This window comes from Cebus imitator, unplaced genomic scaffold (assembly GCF_001604975.1).
Source record: "Cebus imitator isolate Cc_AM_T3 unplaced genomic scaffold, Cebus_imitator-1.0 Scaffold8, whole genome shotgun sequence".
Taxonomy (NCBI): Eukaryota; Metazoa; Chordata; class Mammalia; order Primates; family Cebidae; genus Cebus; species Cebus imitator.
In genome coordinates, this window is record NW_016107323.1 from 3,949,449 (window position 1) to 3,963,022 (window position 13,574).

General features: G+C 35.5%; 1 protein-coding gene across 1 annotated transcript in view; it reads left to right on the forward strand.

Moving 5' to 3' along the window:
- TMEM263 (transmembrane protein 263) overlaps positions 1 to 13,574 on the forward strand; it is a 17,811-nt gene extending 4,237 nt beyond the window's left edge. Inside the window, exons 2-3 of the mRNA XM_017540967.2 lie at positions 6,960 to 7,029; positions 10,665 to 13,574. Coding sequence (XP_017396456.1) covers positions 6,966 to 7,029; positions 10,665 to 10,951 — 351 coding nt within the window. The 5' untranslated portion in view covers positions 6,960 to 6,965 and the 3' untranslated portion in view covers positions 10,952 to 13,574. The remainder of the gene's footprint in view (positions 1 to 6,959; positions 7,030 to 10,664) is intronic.

A 13,574-nucleotide genomic window follows, 5' to 3' on the forward strand; every position in this document is an offset into this window, starting at 1 on the left:
TTGAGATGGAGTCCTGCTCTGTCATCCAGGCTGGAGTGCAGTGGTGTGATATTGGCTCACTGCAACCTCCGCCTCCTGGGTTCAAGCAATTCTCCTGCCTCAGCCTCCCAAGTAGCTAGGATTAGAGGTGTGTGCTACCACGCCCAACTAATTTTTGTATTTTTAGTAGAGATGGGGTTTCACCATGTTGGCCAGGCTGGTCTTAAACTCCTGACGTCAGGTGATCTACCTGCTGTGGCCTCCCAAAGTGGTTTGAGCCACTGCACCCGGCCCTTGTTTTTTAAGTCCCAGTGAAACTAATCTTTGCTGCACTTAGGACTTTCAAGGCCTTCTAAATAGCAAATTTCTCTAGTCTCAGTAGACTTATGCCTGGCATGGAAGAACTCCAGATTTGCTACTTTGTTGTTTATTGATAATCCTATTGGTCACTACGGCTAATTATTTTAAATGCAACTGAATATTTCTATTTGATAGTATCTAGCTTTTTACATTTCAGACTCCTCTACAGAAATACTCCTAATTTAAGTCCAGAATGAACTCATGGTGGGTGTGGGAGTGGGAGTGTGGTTGGACTGTCAAGGAGAGCTGGTAAGTCTGAGAATATACCCAGAAGCAGCCCCAGGCTAGAGTGAAATCTCTTGAAAGTCTAGTTATCTTTAAAAAAACAATGCTCAAGCACTTTACTTTTTACTGTGTGTGAATTTAAAAATAAAACAGTATTTTAAATTACTCTAGATTAAAATGCACGCATTATGTCTCTTCTGTGAATTCTTAAGTCCTTGGCATACCACTGCCTATGTTTAAAAAGGTACATTTGGAAAGCATGACTCTAGCTTAGAGTTTTCTTTTTTTTAACCCTAAATTTGGGCCATATATTGGTATGCATCTCTTCTTGTGATGCTTAAAGTATATGTGGATACAGGTATTTCCTTTTCTGTTTTTTTGAGACAGGGTCTTGCTCTGTTGACCAGGCTGGAGTGTAGTGGCATGATCATGGCTCACTACAGTTACTTCAACCTCCTGGGCTTAGGCAATTCTCCCTCTTCAGCCTTCCAATTAGGTGGGACTACAGATGTTCGCCACCATGCCCAGCCAATTTTTTTTCTTCTTTTTTTGTGTGGAGACGGAATCTCATTATGTTTTCCTGGTCTTGACTTCCTTAACTCAAGCAGTCCTCCCATCTCAACTTCCCAAAGTGTTGGGGTTATAATATTTTCCTTTTATCCTACTTATTCCACGAATACTATCTGGCAGCTTACAACAAAAACATGTACCAACAAATTGGTAAAAATACATAAATAAGATATTCAAATTGCAAACCAGGGAAAAATAGAAATCTGGGTAGTGGTCTTGAGGAGGTGTGGAAATGTAGGGGAAGATAGGACACAACTATGCATGCCACAGGTGCCTACCTAGTTGAGCTGAGATTTTAGTTTTAAGCTTCCTGGAAGCCAAAGAGAGAAGGAAAATGTCACACCTTTGTATCTTTTAAATATAAAAATGGATGGATTTTTAAGAAAACACACTAAATATTTGAGGGAAATAAGACATTTTCTGAATAATTACCTCTGAAGAAATTTCTTATGTGGAGTTCCATATCAGAGCTATTAAGTGTTGTAGTGGGTAATGTCTTTAACAGTATTGTACAGTTAATATAGTAATAACCTGCATAAGACTGTTTGTCAGGATTTCCTTATCCAACACATAACTGTGAACAAAACTCCATGATACCATTTTCTTAAAGCATTATGTAATTCAAGTACATTGTCTTTTAGATTATTAACTTCATCTGGTGCTAAAACTGAGATTAATTAGGATTAGATGAACTACATAATCTTTAAAAATATCATTTATGAATATCACTGATTTCCAAGAATTGAAAATATGGATTTTTTAAATTATAAAAGCAATACATTTTATGGTAGAAAATTTATAGGTATTAATGCATATATATAATGCTTATACTAGAAATATGACATTAGATTCTCCCTTTCGTCTCACATTAATACCCATGTTACATTCTACTTCATACAAAAAATTCAAGTATATGAGTGTCCACCATGCATCAGACATTGATTAAGTCTCTGGTGATAGAGTAGTGAACAAACCAAGCCTTTGTTCTCATGGAGCTTACATTCTAATTGGGAGAGACCCAAAGTAAACAGACATGCATATCAAGTGGCAGTAAGAGTTTGAAGAAAATAGAGCAGGGTTAGGTGAAAATGATAAGAAGAGTAGTGGGTGCTCATCTATTATAAGGTAGTCAGGGAGCATCTGATAAGGGGACATTTGCAGAAGGACCTGAGCCATGTACATATATTGGGGAAGAGACTTTGAGGAAAGGATAAACAAGGAACTCTGTGTTAGTAGACTGGAATGAACAAGAGGTAGAACAGTGGAGATGCGGTTTAAATATTTGGCCTCAAAGGTATAAGGACTCTGAATTTTATTCTAAGCAAAATAAAAAGCAGTTGGAGGGTTTTAAGCAAAGTATGACATGGCTGAACTGAAAGAAGAACAAAGGTGGAAGCTCAGAGACCCATTCAGAGATTTTTGCAGTAGTACAAATAAGAGATTATTATGACTTAAAGTGGTAACAGTAGAGGTAGTGAGAAGTGGTTATATTTTGGATTTATTTAGGCAACAGAATTTATTGATAATTAGATGGGAAAGTAAAAAAAGCAGAATTCAAAGGTGACTCTGGTATTTTGGTTCAAGCATTTATTTAGACATGAAAAACTGACAGTTTAGACTGTCATTCTATCTTACTGGACTATACTAAAGTAGCCACTTACTGTATTAATCTCTCTTTCCTTCCATCTCTTCTTGGTTCAGTAAGCATCTCAGGCACAGATATGACAGTATAACTGCTCATGGCTCCTTATTGCCTACCCACAAAAGGATGAAGCTAATTCATATCATTTAGATTAATTTGCATATATCTTATGCTCTCATAAAGCAATAACTAATTTTTAAAAATTGGGATCTTTTTCTTAATTACAAGATAGGATATAGAAAAAGAATTGTTTTTTAAGGGATACCGTATTAGAAATAAAAGGTAAGACTGTTGGTAGGGATTTATGGGGTAGGCAAAGAAAGTCAGTTTTGAAATGTATGCAGTTACTGTCGTAATCAGACCTATATTTAAATTCCAGCTAAAATATATAAGATGTATGGGTATATGTAATTTCCCATTATTTTTCTACAGGGTATGGTAGCTTCTGTTGATTGACAAGCCAGATGATCTCCTGGATTTGTGTGTATGTGTATGGTATTAATATATAGTACTGGGATTACCGTGATGAGTAAGTTGGACAAAGGTGTCTGTCCTCTTGAAATTAATAGTCTAGTGGGGGGAAGTAAGTGGCTTCAAAATAATCATTTCTCAGAAGGAACACACACATTCTGCCAGGAATTTCTGTATGTTTTGTTTTGGAATTTGTTAAATAGTATTCTCATCTTAGGGTTAAGGTTAGAATTATCTTTGATTTTTATTTTAACTATCCTAAACAGCAAGGATTTAATGAAGTTATTTGTCCTCTGCTATACAGCTTATGGTCAAGCTGAGATTCAAACTCAGGCACTCTGACCCCAGAGCCTTAACCACCATCCTGTATAATGTGTTATGATCTTACCATGATGATAGATCAAAGAAAATATAAATGTGAATGGTAATACGTGTGCCTTTGTGGTTTGGGGAGTTTTAAAATTAAGGTACATCCATCAAGAATCTCTTTTCCCAGTAATGCATTAGCTGAAATTCTTACTGATTTTTCTGTGAGAGATTACCTAGCTTTACTATTACTTTTTAAATCTTATGTTTGGTATGATGTGTTAAATTCTCAAACCAAACCAGTATAAGATTAGGTGCTATTGATAAATGACCTGAGTCAAGATTTTCACTAGAGCAATTGAAAGATACTAAAACAGAACATGTGCTGCTGGACTCAGTGGGGATGCAGTGAAGTCTCATCTTAAATAGGATTTAGATTTTAAAGACATAACAAGATGAATTCCATGAAGTTAAAAATCACCTTTGAAAATTCCCACTTTTCACAGCCTCTGCCTCTACCACCTTCATCCAAACTACCAACAGTCTTTTGTCTGGATTATTGAAATTGTTTCCTAATGGGACTTTCTGCCTCTGCTGTTGTTCTCCTATTGCTTGTTCTCCCCACAGCAGCCAGAATGATCTTTTAAAAGATCACCTTACTCTTTTGTTCAATGCCTTTCACTAGCTTCCATCTCACTCAGTTAAAAACCACTCTCAGGTCAAGGGATCGAGACCATCCTGGTCAACGTGGTGAAACCCAGACTCTACTAAAAATACAAAAAATCAGCTGGGCATGGTGGCGCATGCCTGTAATCCCAGCTACTCGGGAGGCTGAGGCAGGAGAATTGCCTGAACCCAGGAGGCGGAGGTTGCGGTGAGCCGAGATCGCGCCATTGCACTCCAGCCTGGGCAACAAGAGCGAAACTCCATCTCAAAAAAAAAAAAAAAAAAAAAAAAAAAACCCACTCCCCATCATCGCCTACAAGGGCCTGTGTTGATCCAGACCTCACTCTTGACTTCCTCTCCTACTGCCCTTGATGCGACCCTGCCACACTTTACTGGCTGTTCCTTCTTGCTGATCCAGGTAAGCTCCCACATCATGGCCTTTGATCTTGCCATTTCTTCTCTGGAAGACACCTGGCCTAAGTATCTTGTATCCTTACCTTCTTTGAGTGTCATCACAGTAAAGGCTTCACAGACTATCCTATTTAAAATATCATATCCTTTCCCCATCCATCCCTAGCCGGGTGTGGTGACTCATGCCTGTAATCACAACACTTTGGGAGGCCAAGGTGGGTGGATCACCTGAGTTTGAGACCAGCCTGGCCAACATGGTGAAACCCTGTCTCTACTAAAAATACAAAAATTAGCCGGGCATGGTGATGCACTCCTGTAGTCCTAGCTACTTGGGAGGCTGAGGCAGAAGAACCGCTTGAACCTGGGGGGCAGAGTTGCAGTGAGTCGAGATCGCACTACTGCACTCCAGCCTGGGCAACAGATCGAGACCCTGTCTCATAATTAATTAATTAAAATAAGATATCACATCCTCTCCTCATCTATCCCTTTTTCTCCATAGCATAAAAATACCACTGACATACAGTACTCTCTTTGTATTTATTTATTGCCTTTCCCCATGGGAGTATTCTTTTCGTGATAGCAGAGATTTTTTTTTTTGTCTGTATTGATTACTATACTCTATGCACCTAAAACATTGCCTGGCTCAGGAGTAGGTGCTCAATCAGTGTTTGTTAATTAATGTATTGAACTACATTGTTAATTTTCACAATATCCCTTTTAATATCTATTAATATATGTACAGATATGTATATATTATATACAAGGATGTATAACTGCTGGGATCATAACCTTAGTTTTCTGTCCAAGCCAGATAATATATTATAAAGAACACTTTTAGACCAATCTTGGCTTGCTCTAATCTTTACTTACTCAAGTGAATTTAAAAGGAAGTATTTCACGATAGTAAAGGAAATTGGGAAAATAAATTTTAATCATGTTTTCTTTACTGCAGCATAGCTTATTTTATTTCTTAGGTTCCCTTACTACTTTAAACTTAATCATAGTATATATAATATATATATATGTATATATATATATTTGTATTTATAGTAAATTTTGAATACTGTTACTACCCCTGTTCATAAGAGCTCTAAGAACAACAAAGTCATAAAAATTGATCTGTTACTGATTCAGATTGGTGGTGTAATCTTAATAAGAGAAGGGATGTCTTTTTTTTTTAAGGACTTTTTTTTAGATAGAACAGCTTAGTATTTATTTTTTCAACTTTTATTTTAGGGTCAGTAGTACATGTGCAGGTTCATTACATGGGTAAAATTGTGTGTTGTGGGGGTTGGGCATGCAGATTATTTCATCACCCAGGTAATAAGCATAGTACCCAATAGGTAGTTTTTCGACCCTCTCCTTCCACCCACCACCTTCAAGCAGGCCCCTGTCTATTGTTACTTTTTTTGTGTCCATGTGTACTCAGTGTTTAGTTACCATTCATAAGTGAGATTCCAGAATTTGGATTTCTGTTCTTGTGGTAGTTCATGTAGGATCATGACCCCCAGCTCCATACATGTTGCTGCAAAGGACATGATCTCATTGTTTTTTACGGCTACATAGTATTCCATGGTGTATATGTACCAGATTTTCTTTATCCAGTCCACTGTTGATGGGCATTTAGGTTGATTCCATGTCTTTGCTATTGCGAATAGTGCCGTGATGAACATAACACATGTATGGCAGATGGTTTATATTCCTTTGGGTGTGCATCCAGAAATGGGATTACTGGGTTGAATGGTAGTTCTGAGTTCTTTTGAGAAATCTCCAAACTACTTTCCACAGTGGCTGAACTAATTTACATTCCCACTAGCAGCGTATAAGCATTCTTTTTTCTGCAACTTTGCCAGCATCTGTTACATTTTGACTATTTAATAATAGCCATTCTGTCTGGGGAACACCTTTTTTAGTTATGATATACTTTTTTCTTTAGGTATTGTGAAATAAATTACAGTTAAGTTAACCAGTATTCTGTAGGAGGAAATAACATTTTGTCTGCTAAACCCTACCTTCCAGCTCTCTTTCAGTGAGTTACTTTCAGTTATAGTTGAAGCACCACAGTAACAACTTAGGAAAGCTTATAATGTGACTGCCACTCTTTGGTGGGTGTTTCACATAAGATTTATGTTGTCTGCTGGTATAATTTAAAGTATTTATTAAATGTCACAGTTTGAAGTAGGAGAGAAACAAAATGAAGACTAGTTGTACAGTGGGTATAAAATGTGCTTTAGCTGAATAATGTTGATGAAGTCTCAGTTTTGCATGTGATAAGAGGTAGTCTCCTATGTTGAGGTTAAAATGAAATGTGTTTGCATTTTTTTTTTAGGAGATCATGAATCAGACAGATAAAAATCAACAAGAAATCCCATCATACCTTAATGATGAACCACCAGAAGGTAAGTATGCATCTGTAACACTAAGAATGGAAAAAAATCCTGAATTAAAGTTCTGATTTTTAAAAAATATTATTTATTTATTCATTTATTTATTTATTTTTTGAGACAGAGTCTTGCTCTGTCGCCCAGGCTGGGGTGCAATGGTGCGATCTCGACTCACTGCAACTTCCCCCTCCCGGGTTCAAGCCATTCTCCTGCCTCAGCCTCCCAAGTACCTGGGATTACAGGCACCTGCCACCATACCTGGCTAATTTTTTTTGTATTTTTAGTAGAGATGGGGTTTCACCATGTTGGCCAGGCTGGTTTTGAACTCCTGACCTCAGGTGATCCACCCGCCTGGGCCTCCCAAAGTGCTGGGATTATACGTGTGAGCCCCCATGTCCGACCCTGATTGTTTTTATTAAATTTAAAGAAATACAACCTGTTTACCTTGTCAGTAAATACGTTCCAAAAATAATTGAAGGTAATATTTTTAGCCTTTAATAAGAAAACACAGATAATGGTGAATAGGACCACAATTTTACCATATAAGGGATAATATTTTCCTGTCATTCTTCTTTTAAGACCATTTTAGAAGTAAAAGTATCCTTTCATTTGTAAGGGGTGAGGATGGATACAGAAGAAGGATGGACTGTGTTTAGTTTTGATATCCTGCATTACAAAATCAGCCTAATTCAAGAGATATTATAGATTTGTTGTTAAACTCCTGTTATTCATTACATTATAATTAGTAGCTCTCCTCCTCTATTAATACATGGTCTTGGGGTCTGCCTCATTTGTCTTTTTAAGTCATAATTCTTTTTTAGTTTGAAAATTGTGACATCATGAATCATTTTAATTCTTCAAAAACCCCTGGACACACACCTGAATGTCCTGACTGTACAGAAAATGACTACAGGCATGTTTTTGGTATAGACTGTTACAAAACTTAATCCAAATAGTGATCTCCTTGGAGAATTGCATGTTGATTACTAGGGCTGGAGGTTGTGACTCTAGGTATTACATATTTTTTTCCTAGTTCTGTTATCTGTTATCTAAAATTTTCTTCCTATATTTTTTATATTGGTAGGCCAAAATGAAATTGCTAGGAAAATAGCAACAAAGAGTTTACACTTAAGCCAAAAAGAAGTCAAAAGAACTATCCAAGGATGCAGTGAACTAAGAGTGTGCCACTGCATTTCAGCCTAGATGACAGTGAGACTCTGTTTCCAAAAAAAAAAAAAAAAAAAAAAGCAGAAGAACTGGCTAATTAGGTTTAGTTTAGTTTGGTGGAGGAATAGCCTGGAAAATTACTAACTCAGCTCTTTTCCATGCTTTACATTTTTAGGTCTGGAACTGTGGTGTTTTGAAAAGTTAGGGTTCAGTGAGAAAGTTAACAAGGACTTTGTCAGAAAGAAATCAGGAAAGGGATAAATAAAGGCCATCCAGGGGCATATGATTGTCAAGAAAGAGAACAAAGCAGAATGTCTTTCTATGCCAACCGCTAAACAAGAGGAATCTGCAAAGCAGATAATTTATATGGTGATAATTATGAGTACACTGTAATTAAAGAGATCAACTGCATTAATATTTATCTGATTTAAGAAAAATTATTTATCTTCATCAAATGAATGTGTACCAAATTTGGCATGCCAAGACAATTTTACTAATGAGCTATTTGGCTTGAGGCAGTTATCTGTTGTAGCCTCAAATCAGGAGTTTGCCTTTTTTCCTAGGGCTAGTGACCTTGATTACAAAAGAACTGCCACTTTTGTAATCCTTTCCATCATAATTTTATAATGATACATTCAAATGCTCATCTATATCTTGTCTTTTAATTCAGTCATTAAAACATTTGTATTATACTTAAGTAGTTTTAGTAAAAATATTTGGTTTTTTAAATTTATAGCTATTGCTGTATCTGTATCTATGCACTATTTTGCAAAGAGATTTTGACTAGTCAGTGAGATTTTCCGACTTGTGATACAATGTAAAATCTCCAAACCATGAAAAGAAAAACTATCTCAAGGTAAATTTGTACCCTCTGGATTGGAAAGCTAAGTTTTCAGAAATTTTTGTTTTCTCCATCAAATATTATCAGTGTCCCCATGATACTTTCTTTGAGAACCTCATTCTGCTAGCTTCTAGTAGTTTTGGTGCTCTTAGTTGGACTTATGTACCCAACAATTTACCGTTTTTTGTGTGACAGTGTAGTTTTTTAGAAGTAAAGCCTGAATTATATAAGTACCAAATATTTTCCATGAAATTTAGAAAAATGCCAATGCTTGTGTATTATTGCTGCCTAAATCATTAGGTTACTAAAGAGAAAAGTCCTGTGCTCATTTGAAGCTGGTGGTAATTTTTATGAAGTCTTTCTGCTAGTCATTTTATTCCTGAGTTTGAGGTTACATGCTAATATATGTGGCTTTATTTAAAAAAAACAAAACGAACTCATGACTTAGATGCAGCTCAGTTTTTCATATTGCTATTACCTTTTATGGGGGATATCTCTAGTTTTGAAAAAATTAGATACTTAAAGCACACACACTCTTTCATAACAATGACTGAGGTAGTAATTTTAAGTGTTAACCATAGCTGTAGTTTCCTCATCCTACTTATGTCTGAATAAAAATGATTTTAGGTAGATGACACAATTTTAAATGATGAACAGTTTTTCATTTTTACATAGTACTAGCTCTTTAAATAGTAAGGGAGACATAAAGGAGAGATCCAAATGTATTTCCTTAATAGGGGTCCTTACACTTTCTGGTTTCAGGATGTCTTTACAGTCTCAAAAATTGAGGCCCCAAAGAGCTGTGTCTTTGTCAGTATTTACCATATTAGCAATAAAAACTGAGAAATCTGAATATTCATTAAAAGAACCCATATTAACATAATTACAATATTTTTATGAATAGTAACTCTTTCAAAACAAAAAATTGTGGAAATTGTGAGCAGAGTGATATTGGTTTATACATTTTAGCAAATCTCTTTAATGTTTGGATTAATGGAAAACAGCTACATTCTTGCAGCTGCTTCTGCATTCAGTCTGTTGTGTTATATAGCATCCTGATTCTGGAAACCTCTGCTATAGACTCATGACAGAAAGAAAGTGAAAAGACAAATGATACTTTAATAATATTTGATAATATTATGAAAATAGTAGAGCCCCTGAAATGGTCTTCGGCATCTCCAGTGGTCCCAGACCATACCTCGGTAACTATTGCTTTTTACAAAGAAGATTGTTTTAGTGATGATTAAATCCTATCAAGGAAATGCAGGTCAAATATAGTTATCTTTTTATTTTTTAATACTCCTTTTGGGATAGAAAAATAAAGGTTATTAACAATAAAACCATAAATCAAGGAAACATTTAAAATAGGATTCTATTTAACAAAAGTTGTCTAGTCTCTAAAGCATTTCTTGTCATAGATACTAAGACCTCGCATTGGACCAAGATATTGTAAAAACGAAGATATTGTATAGACCAAGAGCTCTATACCCTGAAGGAAGAGCACTTCAGTGTCCTTGAATTGGTATGGTTGGCCTCATCAAATGAATCTCCTGATTGTGAGGAAGGCTTAGGTTACTTAATGATGTGTACTGCTCTTTTACATACTTACATTTGATTGTCTCATGATGTTTTCTCTCCTTAGGTTCAATGAAAGATCACCCACAGCAACAACCAGGCATGTTGTCCCGTGTGACTGGGGGTATCTTCAGTGTTACAAAGGGAGCTGTCGGTGCCACCATTGGTGGTGTGGCTTGGATTGGTGGAAAGAGTCTGGAAGTGACCAAAACAGCTGTTACAACTGTGCCTTCCATGGGAATAGGGCTGGTGAAAGGGGGTGTATCTGCTGTGGCTGGAGGTGTTACAGCTGTTGGGTCCGCTGTTGTAAACAAAGTGCCCCTAACAGGAAAGAAGAAAGACAAATCTGACTAAAATATGGAGATACACTTGCACTCCACAGCACTGTAATGCCAGTGGCATTGAATTGCTAAATTATGGACTGCAACCAAGTCAACTGTTTTGGACGTTTATCTTCTAAACTGCTGTGTTGAAAGTATTGATGAGTGGCTTTCATCTAAAAAGAAGAGACCAATACGAGCACAGTAGATGAAGGTTTCTCATACTTAAGTTCCAGCTTTTTATCTGGTAAAATGTTACACTTACTCAGTTGTAACTGAAGATATGGTATGTTTGAATATTTACTATAAGTCTTTCAGTTTGACTAAAAATGTGAAAGTTGAATTTAGTAGATGATCTTTACAGTTCCATATGTATAATGTGCCAGGTAACTCATCTGCCCCTTAAGAAGGGAACCTTGAATTACATAAGCCGTACCTTTGATGTGCCTAATAGTTTCAGATGTCTTAGTTTTTTATAACCATAGTTGATTAGGCCAAGATGCATTCATTTCTTATTTAAGCTGGCAAAAATTAGCAGGAATTAGAGAAGTTTAAAAAGAAAAGATAAATGGTTTATGATACTGAATGTTAACCATCTTTTGTTAGTAGATACGCATTCTATTAATTTAATCATTGATGCCTTACAAAAGAAAACATCTTTTCTGATTCCCTGAATATGTGCAGTTCTTGGAATCATCTATGGATTCTTTTAAATATTTTTTTGTGAAATTAGTTTTCCCTCTTTAGAATCTCAGGAGTAGTGGGGTAAAAGCATTTCCTGCTGTCAGTGGATAAGACAGTGCTTAACTGTCTTGTCAGTAGTTAAAATTAAATTGTACACTTCTCAGCCTGGGTTCATGCTCCATCATTAATAAACCTCACAGTGCCTAAAGAACATTTACTTACTGGTCAGAAGGTATTTTGGAAGAGTTTCATATTAAGGAGAAACAAATAATTTTAAGTTCTTAAAAATTACTTAAAACACCCAAAATATAAAAAGAAGACTCCACACCTATTCTATCTTTAGGATGTCTTAAATTATTAGCAGTACTCCTTTTTAAAAACACGGTAAAAGTAACCACAAATATGTGAGGACTTACTTGTAAGTGGAATGAAATGAGCTCCATAGATTAGTTTTGAATATAAAATATGTAAAAGTGCTTCAATGGTTTATATAGGCTTTAAAAACATACTGTCTTACAGTCCTTTAAAGCAGCTATAGAGTTTGTATCATTTTTGAAGCCAGTTTCAGTCAGGGATTTGAAGTGTTTGATTATGGATGATAAATATGTCATATCTTATTAACATGTCTCATGTCTCATTCATTCGCAATATGATTTAGTTGGAATTTATTTTCTTTTTGTTTCATGTTTAATTTCATAAACATTTAACAATTGGCGTATGTACTTGGCATTCCTGTCAATCAAGGATTATAATCCAAGCCTGGGAAAAATCTTAAATTTCTTTATACTTAAATCTGGAAATTTGTCTCCATTCTGCCAACTTTTTCTTTTTTTTACATAGTGGAGGGGAGGAAACGGGGGTGGTATACCTTGCAGTAAGTCAAAATAGCATGCCAAAAAATTTGAAACAGACCATTCTAATACCTGAGGCTTAATTGTTTATAAAATACTTAAGAGAATTATATTAATATGGAATCAACAAATGGATAAGAATACAACATAACTTTTAAAAGCTTTTGTAAATATCAGCAGGGATTGTAAGCAAATCTACAAAGGTTCTTGAACCTTTCTACTATGTACAAAACTGGAAAGTTATTAAGGCGTTCAACTAATCAGGAATTAAATGGTCATTTATTTCATGCTGTATGATTTAAGGTATTTTTGGGATTCTGGTCAAATGTCATTGGCAAATGGGATTTAAAAAAACCTAAATCAGTAGGTGAACACAAAATAATTATCAAAATAATGGTATTGGAGAACTTGTTTCCTGCTATTTGGAAGAAATTACGGCTTCATTGCTAGTTTATATTTCTAACTTCTACAGTTATAGACTCCACTGTGCTTTGTATCTGAATCTCTCAGTGTAGACGTTTTGTTTACTGTATGCTTGCATATTTATTTTCAACTTCGTCTGTCTTTAAAATTGCTTTAGGAAAAATGGTTGTAATTAATTTCTGCTACAGAAAAGCCACCTGGTATGTTTTATATCATCAAGATGATTGTTTTAAATTCTAAACTATAACTTCGTTCAGGGGGGCTTTTGCAATGATAGCAGAAAACTGTATAGAGGTTCTTGTTGAAATGAACTAACCATTTGATGATATGTACAGCTGTATACTTGAGTCTTTTTTAGTTTACTTATAAAGACTAGCAATTTGACCTGTTAAACAGGACTAGTTCCAGTTAAGAAACTAAGATTGTTGTATATACCTGGAGGCATCTGTTATTCAGCTTATTGTTTGAGTGGGTTTTTGGCGCAATGAGGATAAACTTATGTGACCCACTTGAATGGCTGATCTAATGTTGACATGAATTCTGTACTTAGTGAAATGTCAGATGAAAATAACTGATGAATAATTTTTTATATTAAAGGAATGGGAAAAGAACACATGAATTTGTTAATAAAGCACTATGATCGGCAAAAGATGGAATGTTTCATAAAGATCTAAAGAAATAAAGGAAACTTTAAAACAG